The sequence below is a fragment of the Podarcis cretensis genome, assembly GCF_951804945.1.
Source record: "Podarcis cretensis genome assembly, chromosome: 9".
Classification (NCBI taxonomy): Eukaryota; Metazoa; Chordata; class Lepidosauria; order Squamata; family Lacertidae; genus Podarcis; species Podarcis cretensis.
This window is the reverse complement of record NC_137178.1, coordinates 12,658,595-12,682,950: the sequence shown is the minus strand read 5'-3', so window position 1 is coordinate 12,682,950 and position 24,356 is coordinate 12,658,595. Positions and strand designations below refer to the sequence as shown.

Here is a 24,356-nt window from a genome sequence, read left to right as displayed (position 1 = left end):
TACAGTTGTGCCTTGGTTCTCAAACACCTTGGTACTTCTACATTTTGGCTCTCGAACGCCAAAAACCCGGAAGTGAATGTTCCAGTTTCTGAACATTTTCCGGAAGCCAAACGTCCAGTGCTGCTTCCGCTTGAGTGCGGAAGCTCCTGCAGCCAATTGGAAGCCACGCCTTGGTTTCTGAATGGTTTCGGGAGCCGAAAGGACTTCCGGAACCAATTGTATAAGCAATAATGACTGTATAAGCAACCTTTGCATAAGTTTACTCAGTAGATTGTATTTGGCTTCCGCTAGTCATTGGGGGTTGAAAAGATCTGAAGCTGCAGTCGAAGTGGTCTGGGAGTTCACCAGTCAGTCGATACATGAAAACAAATCTGTTCACACCCAAATATGAGCCAATAGTTGGAACTGGTGCTGTTCTCCGCCTCTGCTTTGGAGACAGTATGCCTCTGAATACCCATTGTTATAAATTGCAAGTGAGGAGAGCCTTCTTGTATGGAGGTCTTGCTCCTGGGCTCCCGGCAGGCCACTGTGAGAACAGGGTGTCAGGATTCACAGAATGCTGTGTGAGATAGTAAGTCTGCAGGCTTGAGTTTGCTAGCTGATGCAATCAGCCAGCAATACTTTCTATGGAAGTGCTGAGTCAGAAAGACTCAGCAGTAATTTGCTGTCAGTTGATTGGCTGTCCTCGGTTTAAAAGGGAAACCTGTCCAGTAGTAAGTGTGGTGGTGTAGAAGAGTGTGGTCATAGAGAGAGAGAGAGAGAGAGAGAGAGAGAGAGAGAGAGAGAGAGAAAGGTTTTCCTATTTGCCTTAAGGTACAGCCAGGTACTCTGTTTGACTGTATGAACTGCTTGTCTATTATAGCTTGTAGATATTTGTATATATAGTAAAGGTAAAGGGACCCCTAACCATTAGGTTCAGTCGTGACCGACTCTGGGGTTGTGGCGCTCATCTCGCTTTATTGGCTGAGGGAGCCAGCGTACAGCTTCCGGGTCATGTGGCCAGCATGACTAAGCTGCTTCTGGCGAACCAGAGCAGCGCACTGAAACGTTGTTTACCTTCCCGCCGGAGCGGTACCTATTTATCTACTTGCACTTTGACGTGCTTTCAAACTGCTAGGTTGGCAGGAGCAGGGACTGAGCAATGGGAGCTCACTCCATCGCAGGGATTCGGACCGCCGATCTTCTGATTGGCAAGCCCTAGGCTCTGTGGTTTAACCCACAGCGCCACCTGCGTCCCTACTGGCTGCAGTAGTGGCATACATAAATAACCTTTTTTGACACTTGGGAATTTCAGTCTGAATTCTCCCCAACAGAAAGGACTCTGGGTTTTTTGGGGAAAGTCCTTTTAAACATTTTTCTCAATTCGTTACGGATCATTTCCCAATACTCTTTTACCCTTTTACAAGTCCTCTACATATGCAACCTCTTTGCGTCTCCAGCACTTACCTGATTCAGTCATATTGCTTTTCTTTTCTTCTTATGACTTACTTCTGAGATGATATGCATAGGATTTGGCTTGCAAAAAAGAACTGGGACAAAGTTTTAGTGGGTTTCCCCCCCCCTCCCATAATCACACTATATGTGTTAATTAGCATATAGACGCCAGAATTTCTGTGTTATCACTAACTACTGTGGCTGCTGTTCTGCGTATTCTTCGCTTCATTTCCCTCCTGACCTCACTGTTTGCAATCCCCCATTCCCCTCAAGCCATGCACATATAAACGAGTAACTGAGGATAACACTTTATGCGCCAGAGGAAGCAGGGCTGCGCTCTGCAAAAGCTTATGCCATCATGCATTTGTTAGCCTTTTAAAGTGTCGCAAGCCTCTTGTTTGTTTCGGCTGCGACAGCCTAACAGGGCTGCTCCTCTGGGAATTGTGTAAAGTTAAACAACGTAAGAGATCTGTGTGCAATCCTCTTCCGCTATAAGCCTGCCAGTGAACTTTTGCAAGCTTTTCTGGCACTGTTAACGTCTCCCAACTTTGCAAAGCATCTAAGTGAACGAAAGGCTTGTCAGAATCCATCAATCCGAGAGGGAAGTCTAGTGGCTTAAGAAGAAACGCTGAAGGCAACTTAGTTATCCGATCAGTAATGGTTTACTGATCTAGTTTGGCTGATAATTATCTGGAAGTATGGCTTCCTGAGCAAGTGGAATAAATGCTCTGGCAATGTGAAAATTCAGGGCTCACGAGTGTATAAGTTTCCCTTGCTTTCCTGCAGAGCCATCTTTCATTGCAGATACTATGCCCTTCTAAAAAATGTTCTTTGGAAGCAACCTGCTTAGCCTAAAAGAGAAGTGTAGGAATTGCATGTATATCAGATGCATATCATGAGCAATCTATTCTCATTTTTAGGATGCATCAAAATGAGCAGAGCCAGTGTGGTGTCCTGGGCAGAATGCTGGGCTTTGACTCAGCTGATTTGGGTTCAAATCCCTGTTTGGCCACAACTCTTGTTAGGCAGAAAGATAATTGACCTGCCTGAGAAAAAGGGGTTGTGGTGGAGAAATGATGTGTAGACCTTGTGAGCTGCTCGGAGGAAGAATGCAATTCAAAAACATTTTTATTTTTATTTGGCATGGCTTTTTCATGAATAGAGGCAAAAAGGCCAAACAGTAGTGGTTGGGCGTTTTGTGTGTGTTTTGCAATACGTTTGTTTTGAGAGAAGACTCTCCTTCAAGCATGAAATGTGAGTTGGATTTCTAGCTGGGTGGTGGAAGAGCAGGGCTTGCGGCCCTGGGTATTTCCTAGCTCCCGGGACTAGGAAAAGCCAAATAAGTTATGCAAAACATGTGGGATGATCTGCTCTATCCTGTAGGGTGCAACTCTGTGCACATGCAGGTGAAGTATCTCCATAGGGAATGTATATGTATATGTATGCTTTTTATTAGCTTATTATTATAACACAAACACACACAATGAACAGACCTTTAAAAAAATACAGATACAAAACAAATAATAAACGTATATCCCTATTTCAATTCTTTTTTTAAAAAAAAAATATTTAATTTTAACAATCCAATCCAATCACATTGAATGTTCCAAATTATACAAATACATATCAACTAGTCCAAATATTCTGCCTAAATTATAAATTTTTTGTTGGGTATTTCAATTCTTATTCTTTTCTAATTGGCTTCCTTCGTCCTCAACGCGGGTCTAATTTCATATTTAGTAAACTGTTTCTTTCTCATTTCCTTTGCCTTACCTTTCTCTATATTTTATACTTTCACACCATATTTCGTTTTGCAGAAATTACTCAAAGCAAGTCCAGGTATTGATTTTAGGACACTGCTTTTTTAGGTAATCTCTATATTTTCCCCATTCTTTTTGGAATTTTTGTCCTCTAATTGTATCCATCATTTTGGCCAATTCAAGGTAGTCAAATAATTTTTCTTGCCATTCTTTTTTGTTGTTGGTACTATCTCTTTTTCCTTTTTTTTTTTTTTTGCAATTAAGATTCTTGTTGCTGATGTTGCATACAGGAATATTCTCTTATTTACACTTGCAATGTTGGAGTCTAATATGCCCAGCAGAAAAGCTTCTGGGTTTTTTTATTTATTATAAAGGTTTGTTTAAATATTTTCTTCAGCTCTTCATATACCATATCCCAGAAGCTCTTAATTTTATTACAGGTCCACCACATGTGTAGCAGCGTCCCCTCTGCTTGATTACACCTCCAACACATTTTGGATTTTGTTTTATACATTTTGAATATTTTGCTAGGTGTTATGTTCCATCTATAAAACATCTCTAGAAAAATTTCCTTTATCGCGTCGCCATAGGGAATCTCTTGCGTCTTCACCCTTGTCAGCCACACATTCCATGCGCTGGGTGTGCTGCTTTGCCATCAGAAGAAATGGCTAAATATGCCAATTTTGGTTCCTCTCAGTTTCATGCTTCTCCAGCCTTAAGTTCATTTTCCCACATTTCCACATCAGTTTGTGATTTCTCCCCCCACCCCCCAAAAAAATTCTGCTGAAAATTTCAACTGCATTTTAGTGAGAATTTCTCCTCCTGTATACATTTTTATATGCAATTTTACTAGTTTTAAATAGTGAGTAGTTTTTTTGTTTTTGTTTTTTTAAGGGACGTGGGTGGCACTGTGGGTTAAACCACAGAGCCTAGGATTTGCCGATCAGAAGGTCGGCAGTTTGAATACCTGCGGTGGGGTAAGCTCCCGTTGTTCGGTCCCTGCTCCTGCCCACCCAGCAGTTCGAAAGCATGTCAAAGTGCAAGTAGATAAATAGGTACCACTCCGACGGGAAGGTAAACGGCGTTTCCATGCGCTGCTCTGGTTTGCCAGAAGCGGCTTAGTCATGCTTGCCACATGACCCGGAAGCTGTATGCCGGCTCCCTCGGCCAATAAAGCGAGATGAGCGCCGCAACCCCAGAGTCGGCCACGACTAGACCTAATGGTCAGGGGTCCCTTTACCTTTTAGTTTTGTTTTTTTAAAGTTTATGTCAATTGTATTATCTGCTTTAAATTTTGTTATCTTGTCTGGTGTTGCTGTGGTCTAAGGACTAAGGCAAAGAAGGTTGAGTCTGGTCTGTGTGCTCAGCTCCATGCAGATCTTGCTTCATTGTGGGAGAGCATCATGGGGAAAGTGGCTTCAGCGTGGCTTGTGTCTGTGTCTGTGTGTGTGTTTGTGTGTGTGTGTGTGTGTGGTTTGAAGCAGTTCAGCTCTCTGCATTTGTGGTATCTTCACACATCCTGTTACTAGGTAGGAGAGCAATCACAGGAAGTGGCCTTGCTGTGGGTTGGTGTGTTCGTCATTTCGATGCTTCTCTACAAGCAGCTCAGCTCTCTCCTCAAAGTATCATTTTTCTTCCTCTCTCATCATATACCAGAACCTGGGACCATCCAGAGAGGCTGAATATTGGACAATTCAGGACAGGCAAAAGAAAGCAGTTGTTCACACGGTACACAGTTAAAACTATGGAATTTCCTCTCACAAGAGGTTGTGATAGCCACCAACTTGGATGCAGTGTTAGAAACTCAGATATCTGAGTTAGGCACCAAATGGCTCCTTGAACCAGGGTTAAAGGTAAAGGTAAAGGTACCCCTGCCCGTACGGGCCAGTCTTGACAGACTCTGGGGTTGTGCGCCCATCTCACTTAAGAGGCCAGGGGCCAGCGCTGTCCGGAGACACTTCCGGGTCACGTGGCCAGCGTGACATCGCTGCTCTGGCGAGCCAGAGCCGCACACGGAAACGCCGTTTACCTTCCCGCTGGTAAGCGGTCCCTATTTATCTACTTGCACACGGAGGTGCTTTCAAACTGCTAGGTTGGCAGGCGCTGGGACCGAGCAGCGGGAGCGCACCCCGCCGCAGGGATTCGAACTGCCGACCTTTCGATCGGCAAGTCCTAGGCACTGAGGCTTTAACCCACCAAATGGATGCAGTGTTAGAAACTCAGATATCTGAGTTAGGCACCAAATGGCTCCTTGAACCAGGGTTACAGTCGCCCAAAAGGGAATGCCTAGTTGCCATTTTGGGGCCAGATGTCTCAAAAGTAAGATTTTTCAATGCAACTTTTGGGTTTCTGAAATTGGTTTGGATTGTGCAGATAAAATACAGCGGTATCTCTGGTTGTGAATGGGATCCGTTCCAGAGGCCCGTTCGCAACATTAAAAGAGCACAACCTGAAGTGCCGTATCTGTGCAGGTGCGTGATTTGGTGCTTGCGCGCAAGCGCGATGTAGCACTTCTGCGCATGCGCAAGCGGTGAAACCCGGAAGTAACCCTTGCCGGTACTTCCGGGTCACCACGGGACATAACCTGAAAGAACGTAACATGAAGCAAACGTAACATGAGGTAGGACTGTATCACAGACAGAATTCTACAGGATGTGTGTGAAAACAGCAAAGGTCCGAGGATCCCCCAGGCACGCACCTCCAGATGGTGGAGACATTAGGCACTATCCTGGCACCCAGGAAACTTCACTCGGTCCCAAGTGGCTGATTGTTGTTGTTGTTTAGTCGTTTAGTCGTGTCCAACTCTTCGTGACCCCATGGACCAGAGCACGCCAGGCACTCCTGTCTTCCACAGCCTCCCACAGTTTGGTCAAACTCATGCTGGTAGCTTAAAGAACACTGTCCTACCATCTCGTCCTCTGTCGTCCCCTTCTCCTTGTGCCCTCCATCTTTCCCAACATTAGGGTCTTTTCCAGGGAGTCTTCTCTTCTCATGAGGTGGCCAAAGTATTGGAGCCTCAGCTTCAGGATCTGTCCTTGCAGTGAACACTCAGGGCTGATTTCCTTAGGAATGGATCAGTTTGATCTTCTTGCCATCCACGGGACTCTCAAGAGTCTCCTCCAGCACCATAATTCAAAAGCATCAATTCTTCGGCGATCAGCCTTCTTTATGGTCCAGCTCTAGTGCAAAATGTGCCTGGCCAATTTTGAACACTGCTTGGATGCCTTTAAAAGAGAATTATACAAAGGAAAAAAGCTGCTATGAACTATTATCCATGATGGCTATGTTTGCCTCAACTTTCGAAGACAGTATGCCTCTGAATACCAGTTGTTGAGAGTCACGGCTTGGAAGAGTGCACTCACACTCAGGCCCATCTCATGGGCTTCTCACTGACCGCTATGAGACCAGGAGCTTTGACTAGATTGGCCTTTGTTCTTATGTTCCCATGTTGAGTGTGGAGAGAGGCTTGGAGAAGTCAAAGCTCTTGTTGCAGTGCAACCTTTGCTGTTTCAAGAGCGATAGAGGTGAACAGCCAGCAGGAGGTTTGCTCCACGTTGCTCTCCATGCTGTGTCAAAACTTTCCTGCCCTGCTGTTTTGTACAATCACCTGCTCTCGGTGCAACTAAGCAGAGAGGCTAGAAGAGAGAAGTGCCAGCCAGCAGCCGTGTATCTGAAGCCTGGCCCCATGTGCCGCTTTTTTTCCTTTGCAAGAACAGAATCCATTTACAGGGAGCATCTGATTACCAATTACGAGCCTCCTTAATAGGAACATTTCCTGCAAGAGGAAGAAATATGCTTGGCTTTGTGTGCTGGGGCAGCCAGGAAGCGAGTCATTAAATGCTTAAGTGGAAGAAGAAGAAGAAGAAGAAGTTTGGAGGAGAAGGAAGGGAGGCATGAAGTGAGCATGGAGGAAAATTATTCCGATTATATCACTCTCTCCTCTAATCCACACGGATAGCCTAGCGCTGGAGCTGCACTTGCTGTGAGATTTAGAACAAACATGTTAAGAGGTTTCTGCTCATGCAGCTGAAATGGGAGAGGAGCAGAGAGCTACTGGGGAGGTGAGGGGGTGAATGGCTGTGTGGAGTTGTTAAAGGGGCTCAATGGCCTGGAAGGGGAATATTTCTCCATACTCCTACCCTTCACTACCGCACAGGGCTTAATTTGACATCCCCTGACATATTACAAATCGTATAATGTCCTGGTGCACAGAGGGCTGCTCCCTAAGCAGCAACTTAACTGATAAGGTCCCAGGTTCTTTCCCTCCCCACCCCTTCCTCTGCTTTCCTCTGCACGGTTTGCCTTATGATTTCGATTTGACTCGTCAGATACCACTAAACTGCTATTGGTTGCATTACATAACTGATACGGTAAACGCTCTTAACAAACGCCAAACTCCAGAGCATCTCTCTCAGCCTCCGTTCCCCACTCTTTTTAAAAAAATTATTTTCACAATTAAACATTATCATCTCATAAGTATAAAAGAATAAACCACAACAAATAAAAAATAAAACATTTTCACACAATATTAAATCCACGTTTTAGGATTACTCAGATCCCTCGACATCCCTCCATTCCCTCGCCTGCTTCTTTTATATTATCTTAATTTATACATGTCAATAATTTCCTTATCTTTAATTATCTCCAAATTTAAACATTTTTCTTAATATTACAAGTGTTTTTTAAAAGACCTGCCACTGTATTAACTTCCTAACAATGCTTTTGTAGATAGGCAATAAACATTTCCCACTCTGTTCCACACTCTTTATCCCAGTCTCGTCTGCTTCCACTTCACCAAGATTCTTCCAAGCTTCATAGAGGATCGTAGAATTGGAAAGGACCCCGAGGGTCATTGAGTCCAGCTCCCTGTAATCCAGGAATCTTAGCTAAAGCCTGTGCTGGGCCCGGGGTTAACCCGAGCAACGCGGTCCAGGTCCAGTCCCGAATCCAAGGATTCCATGAGGAGTCAGTCCAACAGGGCCAAGGCAGGAAACCAGGCAAGGACAGGTACAGGATCTAACATACAGCAATGTTGCTCCCACAACCTGAGCCGGGATCTGACACCCTTTTATCTCTGATGGGGTAACGGCTGGTCCTGATCCCCCGGTGACTCACTTCCCTGTCTCGCCCAAAGGCAAGCACTCCTCCTGCAAGTACTCAGGTCTCTCCTTCTCTCAAACCTTAGTCTCTGCAGCTCGGGAGACGTCAGTGGGTTACTAGATCCAGGGGCCACCTCAGCCTCCCCTGACCCAACCAGTAGTGGCGCAGCTGTAAGTGATTGCCAGGCTGAAGGCAACGAGGTAATCCCCGCATCTGGAGCCAGGGCAGGCTCAGGCCCCTGACTCGGCTCAGCTGTTGCTTGTTGCAGGGAAACCTGTACAGACTGGGACACTTCAGGATCAGGCCCCAGACTTGGTTCAGATGCCGCCTGAGGCAAAGGATCCCGTGCGGACCGAGACTCCTCCAGTTCGGAGTCCGAGCCCAAGTCCCAGGCCATCACAAAGCCAGGGCTTCCCAAGGTTTGGCTCTGCCATTCCTTTACAGAATGCCCCGTTAGCATATACTGAGTGCCTTCCTCTTCAAAGTTAAACAAATACAGTGGTACCTTGGTTCTCAAACTTAATCCATTCCGGAAGTCCGTTCAAAAACCAAAGCGTTCCAAAACCAAGGCACACTTTCCCTTAGAGAATAATGCAAAATGGATTTATCTGTTCCAAAAACAACCCCTAAAACAAAAAATTAGCATGAATTTTGCTATCTTACGAGGCCATTGATCCATAAAAAAGCAATAAACAGTGTACTGTACTATAAAATAAATAAAACAGCATTGTAGATGATGAAAATTAAAATTAATTTTTTTCCTTACCTGCACTGATGATAGTTATTGTTTGGATGGGGGGGCTTTTATCCATTTCTGCAGTCACACAATCAATCAATCAATCAATCAATCAATCAGTAGCTGAACTGGGATCCACACAGTCACAAAAACAAATTAACTGAAAAAAGCCTCAAAACAAAAAATGCAAAATAAATAGCAAAAACAAAAGCACCAAATATAAGCTCCAAATATCACCTCAGAACACTGCTATTGGAAACAGAAGGCTTCAATTACAATGGGAGGATGCAAATTAGCAGTGCAACAGGAAACACAGGGGGACGCAAATTAGCAGTGCAACAGGAAACGGGGACTCAAAACAGCATGTTCTGCTTCCAAAAAAAAGTTCAAAAACCGAAACATCTACTTCTGGTTCTGCACCGTTCGGGTTCCAAGTTGTTCACGAACTAAGCTGTTCGAAAACCGAAGTACCACTGTACCTCGGTTTCAGGCTTTAACCCAGGGGTGGTGAATCTGTGACTCTCTGCATTCTGTTGGACCACAGCTACCATTGTCTCTAACCATTGGCTATGATAGCTGAAGCTGATGGGAGTTTGAGTCCAACAATATATGGGGAGTCAAATGTTCCTCAACTTGCTTTAGCTCCTGTGTCGGTTCCCCTCCCCTCTAGCATTTCAGCAGTTAAGCACTGGGTTGTATCCTTTCCTTGTTTATCCTCCAGGCATGCCTCTGTCTTAGTTGTGGTGTTCCACAGAGTTTCTCTCTGGACTTATTGATCCAGAGTCAGTCCTGCTTGGAATCATTCCTGCCTGGGCAGCATTTCAGCCTGCAAGGAAACCTGCTAACTCTCCTGTCTGTCTTCAGAAAATTGAGGAATGAAGCTTTCAGTCTGATCAGACTGTCATTCTGTACTTTCATATCACAGACTTATCAGGGCAGTGTACGATGTTAAAACATAAAACACCCTTAAAAACCTAAAAAGTGACTGGCAAATTGAAAATGAAACAGCTGCAAAGGCCTGCTAGCCTGTTGGGGGCTGATCCTTAGACCTTTTGCATATAAAAGCATGCAGTTTACCGCTCGGCTGCAGTTCCCTATTCCACTTAGAAACGTCTTTTGCAAAAGCTGTCACAGCAAAGTAGCGCCGTAAAGTTATTTTTATTGTTTTTAGTTTGTAAAATCTATATACTGCTTTAAAAAAAATGAAAGTTGTTTACAAAAAGAGTAAAAGAAGAACATTGTCAATGAAAAAAATGGCTATTTGAAATGTTCAAAATAGAATTAAAATTAGCGAGAAGCTAAAACCAGATTAAAGCATGCCAGCATTCTACATATCTGGATTGGCTTGCCCTAAACAAAAATGTATTTAGAAGGCACCAAAAAGAATACAGTGCCAGCTGTCAAGTGGCAGGGAGTTCCAAAGTGCAGATGCTGCCGCACTAAATGATTGATTTTGTACAAATGTGGAACGAGTGGCACCTGTAACAGTTCTAGCTCTGCACTGTCACATATTTTTGCAAACCAGCTCTTTAGCAGTTCCTCTTTCCCCCTTCCTTTAAAGCACACTTCTCTTTTAAATTGTTCTTTTTTTCTGGTTTCCTAAACCGGGTTCTATTGGCTGGCTTTGCACGACATGGTAAGTGAAACCATGTGCAAAATGGCAGGCTCCCAAAGGGGAGCTCCCAGACTCTTTGCTCCTTCTTCCCCAATCGATTTTGTTGTTTCCCCTTGTGTTGAGTTTTAGATTGTAAGCTCCTCGGAACTGGGATCTCTCCGAAGCACCGTTCTCAAGGGATGCATGCTGAATAAACAGCAATAACGAAAGATGTTGTTGTGGTTCAAATGTGCATTGCAGCAACCCCTGAGAAACTAGCCAGGCAGAGTGGAAGGCAGAGAGAGAGAGAGAGAGAGAGAGAGAGAAAGAAAGAAAGAAAGAAAGAAAGAAAGGGAGGGAGGGAGGGAGGGAGGGAGGGAGAAATCGTTCTCTCTTTAAAATTCTGGCTTCACCAGCAGAAATTCTAGCACCCACCCAGCAGGCGAAAACAACTGCTGAGAGAGCGAGCGCACCAGCCAGCTGGCAAACCCAATAGTGTGATGTTTCTGCTGTTCCTTGTGGTTTGTTTTTTCGTGTGGGCCTTGAGTGACTCCTGGATTGCTTCCTCCTTAAGTGAATAATTGGGTGGGACTTTGTCTTCCTCTCGCCCTCTCTTTTGTTCCACTTCATTAGTGTGCTATCTTGACGTAACCTCAGGAAGCAGCTCTGATGGCCTTGGCCCCCTCTGAGGCTACAGATGTTTCGGAGGAGGTCAAAGAAGACCCTGAGGATTATCCTGATCTCGACTGCTTTCAGTTATCGGCCATATGAGCAATCCATTTTCTCCTTGGTGCTGCTGATGCCCCGTTGGAGGCTTTGAATGGTGCCCCATTGCCATTATTTGGGGGGGGGGGGAAACAAGACTTTAGAACCACCTTACCCCAAAATGGCAACTGCATGTTCCATTTTGATGACTGTAACCTTGGTTTAAGGAGGCATTTTGCGTCTAGCTTGTACAGTGGTACCTCAGGTTAAGAACTTAATTCGTTCCGGAGGTCTGTTCTTAACTTGAAACTGTTCTTAACCTGAAGCACCACTTTAGCTAATGGGGCCTCCCGCTGCCGCTGTGCCACCACTGCACGATTCTGTTCTCATCCTGAAGCAAAGTTCTTAACCCGAGGTAATATTTCTGGGTTAGCGGATTCTGTAACCTGAAGCGTATGTAACCCGAGGTACCACTGTATATATCTGAGTTTCTAACACTGTTTTGGGAGTCCTGAGGTTTGCAAAAGTACCAAAACCAAAATCCTAATGGAAGCCCCACTATCCCTGTCCTGTCCCCCACAAACAGCCCACTGAGAACTGATTATGCTCAACATCTGCAGAAAATTGATTGTCAGACAGAAAAGAAAAATGTAAGTGGAGAGGGGTGGAATGAGCTAACCTGGAAATACTGTTAGGAGATGCTGCAACATTTTGTTATATGCCCACCTTGTTTTAAACGGTTCTTTCTCTGAGAACCTCAGAACAGTTTATATGCTCTCAGGAGGGCTCCCATCCAAGCAACTTCCAGGGTCAAACCTGCTTAGCTTCGTAGAAGTACAACGGCGTCCCTGATGCATTTACTCCTGTCACAACCTGCTCTGACCTTCTGAGAAACCTCAAGGCTGTTTCTGTCAATATATAAAGAAAAATGAATGATATAAAGTCCGAATCATCCTAATCGGCTGTTTCTTGGACTGGCTTCTATTCCATTAATACCCAATGGAATTTTGCATAATGGTGTTCATAGTAACAAATAGGGGGAAAAAATAACCACATCTGCATATTATTGGCCTCCCTTGAAGACATTGCCAGTCCTTGAATCATAGTCTGGAGCGAGAAAACCGTTAATGCAATTTGTGTATGTGGTTTTGTTTTGCTCTTTTATTGACTCAGGGTTCTGCAAGGTAAATTTTGCAGCCAGCGTGCACAAATTTGGCAAGCATCGCAAGAGCAGGCCGAACACTGGGCTTGCTAAGATTTACATTAAGTAAGTCTTGTGCGTGGACCGCTGTGCTAGAATATAATGGCAAACTGCTTTAATTTTGTTTTAACAACTAACGGCATATACATTTGATTTCATAAATAAAAATAAAGAAACGTATTTGTTTTTAGAAACAAATGTACATTTGCTATCCCGTGCACTGTCATGCTTTGGCAGGATTTAAGCAGCCTAGTTGTCATCTTGAGTGAGATGGGCGCACAACCCCAGAGTTTGTCAAGACTGGCCCGAGAGAGAGAGAGAGAGAGAGAACAATACTTTTTCTGGCATCGTGGGAATACTGGATGAAATAATGTCTTTAACTGTAACTCCTTTTAGATGCATCTAACTGTAATTGTTTTTAGAATGCTTTGGCCTTTATAAAATTAAATTAATTACTGATACGCTTGCAACCCTGGGCTCCTTCAGCAGGAAAGGGTGGGATGTAAATTCAGTTAATTAATCATCATCATCATCTTCATCATCATCCGCAGCAAAGAGCAGTGAATGGTGTACATTTAGGAAATGTAAGTGAAATCTTCCTATTGCTTTTAAAGCTGTGACATTCTGTGTATTCCACATGCGCGCTGGATATTGACCCTTGAACTTGTTTTTTCTTCCTTTCTGGGGGCAGGGGAGGAGAGATCCAGCTGTTCTGAAGGCCTGCCCAGAATCCTGAACTCTGTTTGCCATTTCACGGGAGGAACAGATGTCAGGAGAGTTATGATTTATGGTAGCAGTGGCTGCCAAAATCCTTTGAACTGTGTGCTAGGGCTAAGCGACATCAAAGGATGCTGTGAAACGAATTGACGCTTAGCATATTTTGCTAATTGTCAATGTATAGAGTGTGTTGATCAAAAAAATAAATTTAAAAATCCATCCTGGATATGTTCATTTATACCTGGCTCTCCCACGCTTGGTTATGAGCTTTCCGGGTTACAGACGCTTCAGGTTACAGACTCCGCTAACCCAGAAATAGTACCTCGGGTTAAGAACTTTGCTTCAGGATGAGAACAGAAATCGTGCCGTGGCGGCGAGTGCCCCATTAGCTAACGTGGTACCTCAGGTTAAGAACAGTTCCAGGTTAAGAACGGACCTCCGGAATGAATTAAGTTTATAACCCGAGGTACCACTGTACAGTGGAGCCTTGGTTCTCAAACTTAATGTGTTTCGGAAGTCCGTTCAACTCCTGAAACGTTCGAAAACCAAGGCGCGGCTTCCGATTGGCACCAGTGCCCCAGAAATAATAGACGACAGCCGCATTGGACGTTCGACTTCTGAAAAAATGTTCGGAAACTGGAACACTTAGTTCCCAGTTTTCGGCGTTCAGAAGCCGATTTGTTTGTCAGCTAAGCCATTCGAGAACCAAGGTTCCACTGTATATGTGAGTTTCTAACCCCAGTAGTTTTGAACTGGACCATCTCCTCACCTTGGAAGAGGAGGTTCATTCTGCATATTCCTGCAGTGCAGGGGATTGGACTAGATGATCCTCAGGGTCCTTTTTCAGCTCTACTGAAAGGTTGTATTTTCTGAGAATCCTCTGGAAAAATAATCTCTCAAAGGACCTGTTGATGGCATTTTACCATTGTACTGTTGAGAGTGTATTAACTTATGGTCTCTCTGTGTGGTTTGGGAGCTGCACGGTCAGGGAAAACCAATGCTGTCCAGGGTTGTAAAGACTGCAGAGAGAATAATTGAGTGCACTCTTCCCACCTTGGATCAAATCTACGCTTCCAGGTTCCATAAGAAAGCTGCAGAGATAGCACAGGATAGTGCGCACCCCGGAAATGATCTCTTTCAGCTTCTGCCTTCTGGAAGAAGATACAGGGTTATAAAGACTAGGACTAGCCGCCTGAGAAACAGTTTCTATTCAAATGTGATTTTGGTTTTAAACGCAATATAAGTTAGTCTCTATGGGAGTATATTGTATTTAATTATGGGGTATCAGAGTTTTTTAGGGGGCTAACCATGCTGGGATAGCAGGCTTGTTGGTTTCTAAATGTCTGGTGTAGATTTTCAATTTCGTTGTTCTGTATGGGACAATGACAATAAAGATTATCGTATTGTATCGTATTGTATCTACAATTCTATGATTCCCCAGTGTCAGAAGAGATCCCATATTAGGATCACAGAGTATTGGAAGCTGCCTCATACAGAGTCAGATCAAAGGTCCATTTACACTGATTGGCAGAAGCTCTCTAGAATTTCTGGCAGGGGTCATTGAGTCTGAGGCCTTCTGCATGCAAGGCAGATGTTCTCTGACTGACCTACAGCCCTTTCCGATTGCTCACCCCCTGCACCTATCCTGTCCTCCATTTCCACCCCTTCCTATGGTCATGGGAACAGGGGCTTCCTTCTTCTGATGGTCAGAGGAGTGGGCTTCACACCGACCTGAGGCCTCCTAAGGGACAATCTTGGGGAGAACATACATGGTGCCTAGGGAACAACTTGCAGCTTAATATCAGCAAGACAAAGGAGATGGTGTTGGACTTTCGGAGGAAGAGAGGAGAACCAGCCCCACTGTACATCGGGGAGGGCTGTGTGGAGAGTCTCTTCCTTTAAATTCCTAGGCGTTTATCTCAGTGAAGACCTTACTTGGAAAATCAATACAACCCAGGTGGTTAAGAAAGCCCAACAGAGACTCCATCTCCTCAGAGTATTGCAAAAGAACGATGTCAATCAACATTTGATGATCTCCTTCTACCAGTCTACAATAGAAAGTGTCCTTTCATACTGCATCACGGTGTGGCATGCTGGTTTGACATCATCTGATAGGAAGTGTCTACAGAGGGTGGTGAATACAGCACAAGATATTATGGGCTGTCCCGTGAATCCGCTGGATGACATTGCAGAAGAAGGTTGCCTCAGGAGAGTGAGGAAAATTCTCAGGGATGATTCACACCCTGGCCGGCACTTCCTTGATCTCCTGCCCTCAGGAAGAAGATATAGAAGCATGATTAGTTGCACCAACAGGGTAAAAAACAGCTTCTATCCATGGGCTGTTAGGCTGCTGAATGAAAAGATAACAACAGGGCAACTGACTTTCGGGTTTGGTGGGTGTGCATCAGTAAACAAGGGGAATTAAGACTAAGAGAGCTGAGTGGGGGGTGCTCGTGTAATCTCACTGTATTCAGGTTGTACAAGTGACAAGAAAGTATTTCATGGAGGCTTATAAATTGGACAAGAAAATTGGATTCCAGGTGGAAAAATCGAAATTAGAAACAGAATTGTTAGAACCCAAAACTAAGATTTTGTCAAAAATGTATAACTTGCTGTTGAAATGGAACACTCAGGATGAAACGGTGAGGTCTGTTATGATTAAGTGGGCACAGGATGTTGGACATAACATTATGTTTGCTGACTGGGAACAGTTATGGACCACCGGTTTGAAATTTATGGCATGTAATGCCTTGAGAGAGAATATTATGAAAATGATTTACAGGTGGTACATGACCCCAGTCAAGCTTGCAAAAATTTATCATTTGCCCGATAATAAATGTTGGAAATGTAAAGAGACTGAAGGTACATTCTTTCACCTTTGGTGGACGTGCCCAAGGATTAAGGCTTTCTGGGAAATGATCTATAATGAAATGAAAAAGGTATTTAAATATACCTTCCTTAAGAAACCAGAGGCCTTTCTTCTGGGCATGGTCAGCCAATTGGTGTCAAAGAAGGACAGAACCTTTTTTATGTATGCGACAACAGCAGCAAGAATACTCATCGCAAAATATTGGAAGACACAAGATCTACCCACTCTGAAAGAATGGCAGATGAAGATTATCGACTATATGGGACTGGCAGAAATGACCGGCAGAATCCGAGACCAGGGAAAAGAGGCGGCGGAAGAAGATTGGATAAAGTTCAAAGACTATTTGCAGAAATATTGCAAAATTAAGGAATGTTAGAATGATGTTGGAGAGTAATTAAGTGGTTTTCAGCTGTAATGTTTAAGAGATAGGGAAAATAAGGATTTGAAATAATTAAAAGAATTAGTGGAGGATTTGTTGAACAAACAATTGGAATTGGAATATAAGAAAGGGAGGTGTGAGGAGGTCGGGAAAATAAGTTAAAAGAAAATAAGTGGATGGAAATTTTACGTGTTTTTTAAATTGTTTTTATTTCTGTATTTTTGTACTTTTGTATTTTTGTTGTTCCTTTTTTTGTTTGTTTTATTTTTGAAAACTTTAATAAAAAAAAAAAGTATTTCAATTTCAATTCAATTCAATTTGAAGAGGTGCTCTCCGGCTAACTGGAACTAACAATGCAAATCCTGTTGCCAATGTAAAAATGACAGACAAAAGGATGTGGTTTCGATCTTTGGTTGCGTGGGAGAAGAACTGTACTTGAAAATTGCAAGAACGGATATGTTTGAGTGAGATAAAACCTTGTCAAACAAATCTGGTTGCCATAGTTGCTAGGCCTTCTTCTAGATGTGCTAAGCTATAATTGGCTTGTGAACTTCGCTTGCTGTCCAAGGTCCCTGAAGTAACCCAACAGTTCTTCCGAGTGCAGCCTGCTATAAGTTTTGCAAAGCTGGAGGGGGAAAATGGGTTTTAAGGCCATAATGAAATGTTATAAATCAGAGGTTGAGTGGGGAATTTGAACTCTGATCTTCAAGGTTTGCATCCAGGATTCCAATCCTCCATACTGGTTCTTGATTTCAAAGCTCCATTCAGTTTTGTCCTTTAGCTTTTTTAAAAAAATAAAATAAAAAAGGCTTTTCTTGGGTATCATTGATCGTTGGCAGTCCAGAAACTCTTGGGAAAGGGGTGGTGGTGGTCAGCTCTCTGCAGAGACAAAGCAGATCCTATATTTGGTGCAAAACAAAGGAAATAAAAAAAGATGACATCAGTTATTTTGCTCTCTCTACGTTGTTCTGTCAAGGAAGTTAATAACTGTGCTTAGATTCACAATACGATGTAAGAGGATGTTGCTGTCCGGTGATGGTCTCATCCAGCAATTGTTTTATCATGGCTTCTGTTACCTTATTTTATTTTAACATTGCTTGTGCATTTTTGTTGCTGTCTGGCAAGTGGCAAATCCAGATAATAGTTTCATAGAATCGTGGAGTTGGAAGGGACCCTGAGGATCATCTAGTCCAACCCAAATATGCAGCTGTCCCATATGGGGATCGAACCTGCAGCCTTGGCATTATCAGCGCCATGCCCTCACCAACTGAGCCATCCAGGTGTTTGTGTTGGGGATGAAATTTTGGTGGGTATCCACATTGTGCATACAATAAATGTTCTGAAACACACTTTCCACTCAGCAACTCAGATAGGCAGAGGAGGTTCACATTGGTTACTCTGCCCCTTTCTTCCAACTGCCCCCCCAAAAAATATCCTGCCCCCCTGTGGCTCCTATCTTCCCCACAACTCGTTTTCCAATCCCTGCCCCACATGATTCCTACTTGCATAGGGCCTGTGTGAGATTTTCATCCTCGGTCAGCCTGCCACAATCCTTTCTCACAGAAGAAGCATTGCTTTGACATTTTGTTGCTGAGAGTTTTGTTGCCTGAGCTGTTGAGATATTTGTGGACATTCCATAGAACTACAGCCTGTTTTAGAAGCGGGAGGATATTGTTAGCCATTCTAATATGCAGAATGTATTTTGAGCTGCATCCACTGGAGTGGGTTTTAAAAACGCATGGAGCTCAATTCCATCCCTTCCTCCTTGATCCTGATAGAAGCACAACTGAAATATACTCAGAGTTGAGTGTGGATTTCATGCTCTTTATTCAGCTCATGGTAGTGAGGAATGGAAGTTCCCCCGAAATGTCTGCTTTATATACATTACACAATGGGTCCCACGTGATTGGCTAATTCTGGGATTCTTCTATAGGCCAATCAGGTTGCAAATTCACTTCCACCTGGAGTTGGATTGGGTGGCTCCAGCAGACCAATCAGACTGCTGCATTCTGGATCCTACTGTTTTAGGACCAACCAGACTGCTGCATTCTGAATCCTATTGCTCTAGGACCAATCAGACTGCTTCATTCTGAATCCTATTGTTCTAGGACCAATCAGACTGCTGCATTCTAAATTCTGTTGTTCTAGGACCAATCAGACTGCTGCATTTTGGATCCTATTCAACTCAGTACATAACAACAACTTTATTTTGATGGGATCATGTTATCTCTCGGACATTGCCATTTACTGGATAGTGAAAAGGGGCTGAGAATAGCCTATACTCAGACTAAGACCATTGTGAGTACATTAAAACAAAACAAAACAAAACAGAAAAACCTCAGCAACTTGATATATTTTGCACTGTTGCATGTGTCTGTTAAGCGTTTGCATAGGAAACTGAAATGCAGAAACCTAGAGAGATGGTGTAATTTTGATATGCACCCAGCTTCCTATTGCCGCAACAGGAATTACTGGCAAGCAGAGTGAAGTAAAAGTTTAAAGGGCTTATATTCTGTAGCTTTGCTCATGGGAACTCTGTGTCTGATTTTGGCTTGATGTCATCTGTACGTTAAAGTTATTTTAATCAGCAAGAATGAGTGATTAACAGGGTAGTCTGTAGTGTGTCTGGGAAACAACTCTTGAGTAAACCTTCCTTTGAAAATAAGAAGCAAGTGTCTTTTGGAAGGAATTTGCTCTATTCCAGAGCAAGTGACCATGAGCTCACTTCGACCTTTGAACTCACGATGCGTTCCCACAGGTTGTTTTCATAAGTTGAAGCCAATTGGATGAGGGTAAAGGTATATTCAAAGAGACCAATGAGATGTGGCCTGGACCTGCTTCCAACCAATCATTGGTAATCAAGCCTGCTTCTATCTGCATAGTCCTGCCCCTTTATCTGCATATGCAAATGGAGCCCTATGAAAACCAGTGCTTACACAGCAAGAAAGCACAACCACTTACTCTTCTTCTGAAAAGCATTTCTTGAAATCTCTTGCTTTTCTGGGATTGCAGCCTTCTCTCTAGACTGGGCTGGGATATGGTGAAATTGTCAAAGCATCACCAGTTGCCATGTCACTTGACAACACCAACAAATCCTGAAACCAACAGGTCTTTGGGGCAAAGATGAAGAGCATGCAGCTTGGAGTTTGACCGTGAGGTGTATGAGCAGAAAGAACAAGAGAAGTTCTTGTGTACTGCAGATTTTTGAGGGGATATTTCCTGAGTCTTTTCTGGGCACCGAAGGTGGTACTGACGGCCATGGGCACCACGTTGATATTGGCAACCCCTGCTTTTACAAAACAGGTTTGCCTGTGTAATTTCTACACCCTCCCAGTCTCATGGCAGTCTAATTTAAACCAACTCCCTTTCACAGGGGAATTATCTGTTTGCTTTTTATTGGTCTTCAAGCATTTAGTGAATACCATCTTATTTTGATGGGCCTTCAGTATTGCTTACACCCGGACCCCATTTGGTAGTGTTTTAAACAACTCTTTTACTGTTGAGGCTGCTGGTTTTGCTCATGTTTTTTCTGTTTCTGGCTCTGTTTGGGATTGATATAATATATGTTTATTTTCTGTTCTGTTTTTCGTCCCCCACCCACAACTTGGTTCTTGATCTTTGCTGTTTTCCTTGCCAGTGATAACGAGAAGGAAAATACCTGTATCAATTCCAGGTTGCTGTAGATAGGGAGCTTGAGCTATAGGTGTGTTGTGGAAGTGACCAGGGGTGTGTGTGTGTGTGTGGGTGTGTGTCTTTGGATCTTGGGGATCCAAGGCTGTCCCCTACTCTCAACAACATTCCCTTGGGGATGTTGTTGTTTAGTCGTTTAGTCATGTCTGACTCTTCGTGACCCCATGGACCAGAACACGCCAGGCACTCCTGTCTTCCACTGCCTCCCGCAGTTTGGTCAGACTCATGTTTGTAGCTTCCAGAACACTGTCCAACCATCTCGTCCTCTGTCGTCCCCTTCTCCTTGTGTCCTCCATCTTTCCCAACATCAGGGTCTTTCCCAGGGAGTCTTCTCTTCTCATGAAGTGGCCAAAGTATTGGAGCCTCAGCTTCACGATCTGTCCTTCCAGTGAGCACTCAGGGCTGATTTCCTTAGGAATGGATCGGTTTGATCTTCTTGCAGTCCATGGGACTCTCAAGAATCTCCTTCAGCACCAGAATTCAAAACCTCCTTATAATACCCCTTCTGGCATTATTATAATTAACTGTGTATATTTATAGTTTTGTATTATAATTAATTAAATTTGTACACTGCCCTTCACCCGAAGATCACAGGGCAGTTTGCAACATAACAATACAAAATGAAGACGTGAAATGCATAATACAGTAAAGCCAAAACAAACCAATAATCCTCTCTCCCACAAACACATTTGGAAAGCCGTAATTTTTTTTAAAATGTATTAAATATTTCTTGGCTTACAAAAGTATGTGCAACGTCTCTTTTCTCAAGTTACATTTTCTACAGATCAGATTCATCTGTTGAGACGTTAGTGCAGGCATAGGCAAACTCCGGCCCTCCAGATGTTTGGGACTACAATTCCCATCATCCCTAGCTAACAGGACCAGTGGTCAGGGATGATGGGAATTGTAGTCCGAAACATCTGGAGGGCCGGAGTTTGCCTGTACCTGCATTAGTGTTACATTAGGAAGAAAAGGGGGAAAGAGGTGGCGGGACGAATGGTGAGTGGGGATGGGGTCGGGTGGCGATGTTTCTATTTTACTTAATGTATGTGTGGGGTTTAATCAACCAGGCCTGGTTATAGAGAAACATTTTTGCCTGGAGCCTAAAGATATGTAGAGAAGGCACTAGGTGAGACTCCCTTAGGAGAGCGTTCCACAAATGGGGAGCCAACACAGAAAAGGCCTCTAGACCGCACACAAAGAAGGGCCTCAGATGATGAGATTTACACCCATAGAGTTTCCCACTGAGGGCCTGTGGGGAGGGTGTGCTGCGGAGTCCGTCTCTGCCCCATCCTAAACTCTCTCAACGGATTTCCAGTGGGGATTAGGATTGCTCTGAAAGGCATAGGCACGTTCGAAATCTGCCTTGACGTTTGGATCGGATGACTATAAAGACTATCTAGGCGAAGTTAGTTACAGTTGCTCCATTTTGCTTTGATAAATCTTATAATGCTCTCTCTCCCCCCCCCCCTTCTCAATTCCCACTTTCACAAACAGATATTGAAGCAGTCGTGCCCAGATATAGATCTGCAGCCATCAAGCGTTTGCGTGGGAGGTGAGTTTGCTACGGCCGGAAAACAGCGTGCAAATATTGACAATCCTGCTGTTTCTTCCTTGGGCAAAATGTGTAACTCGGCGTGCCATATGCTTGAGTAGGAAGATGCGAATTAAAGGTGCTTCCCTTCCTTCTCCAGCTTGCCAGTGACGGCATTGCAGATAAGGCCAGAATTGGGCTACATGGTGAACCTGATGGCAGGTGTAGTCCATTAACATCTGGGGGCCCCCAGATGTTAATGGACTACACCTGCCATCAGGCGTGCCACCTAACCCTCAGGATTTTGGGTGCCTGCCACCGTAAGGCTGACATGCGACATCATGCACACATGCCTGTATGTAGCACATGTGACATAATAATAATAATAATAATAATAATAATAATAATAATAATAATATTTTCCAATCTTCCAAGTCAATTGTATAGCCTAAGTCCCGTTCCCACTTTAGATTTTTATATAGTAATGTGTGAAATACAAATTTGGTATTATTGCTTATGGAAAGTATTTCTCTTTTCTTTTCTTTTTTCCTTTTTCTTCTTCTTCTGAAGTCTTTATTTGGTAAATATGTAGATAATTGTGTTTATATGTATTTGTTTATATGTTTTTTTAAATACTATTCTTGTAATATTCATTAAACTTTAATAATTTTTAATAATAATAATAATAATAGTCACAACAACTATTTTTTTCTTTATATCCTGCCCTCCCTGGCCAAAGCCGGGCTCAGAGCGGTTAGCATCATTAGAGTAAGACAGTGCATAAAAACAAGCGATCGATAAATTAAGATACACCCCACAATTAATTCAAACAAATTAAAATTAAAATTAAAACGGGACAAGTGGCAATCTTCAGGTTAAAACTGAAGGCGGTTGCCAACTGTTTCCACTGACATCACACATACTATGTGCAGGCGTGTGCCTGTGACGTCCCACATCTGTGTTGTGGTGGCGGCAGTGGCTTCCCTTCCCCCTTCTCTTCACAGCCAGCAAGGCTCCCTTTTCTGTGGGAAGGGGCTCGGAATTAGAGGCAGAGAGACTTTGCCTCCGCATCTGAGTCCCCCCCACCCCATCCCCGGAAATGGTGTCACACTCGCTGGCCGCGGAGGGCAGAGCTGAATTCTTATCTAATTCTGCATAGTCCATTAATTTCGTCTGCCATTCTTCTTTTGTCGGTAATTCTTCTTGTTTCCATTTCTGTGCTAATAATACTCTTGCTGCCGTTGTTGCATATAAAAACAATTTGCTATCCTGTCTGTTAATATCCTCCCCTACAATGCCAAGTAAAAATGCTGCTTCTTTTTTTATAAATGTATATTTCAACATCTTTTTCATCTCATTATATATCATTTCCTAGAAGCTTTTCACTTTCTTACATTCCCACCACATGTGATTAAATGATCCTTCTTTTTCTTTACATTTCCAACGTTTATTACTTGTTTTATACATTTTGGCTAATTTCTCTGGTGTAATATACCATCTGTACATCATTTTCATCACATTTTATTTCAGAGCATTGCACGCTGTAAATTTTAATCCCTCTTCCCACAGTTTCCCCCAATCTTTTAACTGTCTCTCTGGTGTCCCTGATTTCAGAGGAGTTCCAGGTCGTTCTGCGAGGTTTCATGTTGGGAAGGAATGTGAACAATGTCTTCTGCTCCTACGAGGTCTATGGCATGAAAATTGGTAAGTATCCTCGAAAAGTGCAAAACAGTGTTACACAAATTGAAACTTTTGCCTCTGCCCCCCCCCCCCAGTTCTTGGGAGCTGGTGTAAGCCAGCAGTAATGCATTTTAAAACTGGTGGGGGAAAATTTGGAAGCTCAGTGAAGCTCTCACTCCCCCACCACTCACGTTTCTTGGCTCCGAATTTTCTAGCAGGTTTTTGCTCTTGCAAAGCTGGTTTTCACTTAAGGAAATATTTGAGGCTGAAGGCAAAGTGCAGCAAGATGTTTATCCTGAGCCAGTGTGGTGTAGTGGTTAAGAGCAGTAGTCTCGTAATCTGGGGAACTGGATTTGCGTCTCCGCTCCTCCACATGCAGCTGCTGGGTGACCTTGTGCCAGTCATACTTCTCTGAAGTCTCTCAGCCCCACTCACCTCACAGAGTGTTTGTTATGGGGGAGGAAGGGAAAGGAGAATGTTAGCCGCTTTGAGACTCCTTCGGGTAGTGATAAAGCGGGATATCAAATCCATACTCTTCTTCTTCTTCCTCTACCCCCAGCCCCGAGTTACCTATTTTTTATTATTATTAAATAAAGCATGTCAGAGTAAATCATATGATAAACATCTCATCTAGTTTGTCTCCTAGCTATATGTGTTTTCATGTAGTGCATAGTTTTGATATGGGTCGTATCCACACCATGCATTTAAAGTACAGTCGTACCTTGGATCCCAAACACCTTACGAGTTGAACGTTTTGGCTCCCAAATGCCGCAAACCCGGAAGTGAGTGTTCCGGTTTGTGAACGTTCTTTGGAACCCAAATGTCCAATGGGCTTCCACGGCTTCCGATTGGCTGCTTATTATTCACTGAACTGGTTTCTCCCCACGTTTTTCTCCAATTGTGAACAGCAGACTCGAGGGTATATGCGCATACTCAGAAGGCTAGAGTTGTAGCTTA

General features: G+C 43.6%; 1 protein-coding gene across 1 annotated transcript in view; it reads left to right on the top strand.

Moving 5' to 3' along the window:
- ANTXR2 (ANTXR cell adhesion molecule 2) overlaps positions 1–24,356 on the top strand; it is a 157,314-nt gene that overhangs the window by 27,255 nt on the left and 105,703 nt on the right. Inside the window, exons 8-9 of the mRNA XM_079990947.1 lie at positions 21,683–21,740; positions 23,334–23,423. Coding sequence (XP_079847073.1) covers positions 21,683–21,740; positions 23,334–23,423 — 148 coding nt within the window. The remainder of the gene's footprint in view (positions 1–21,682; positions 21,741–23,333; positions 23,424–24,356) is intronic.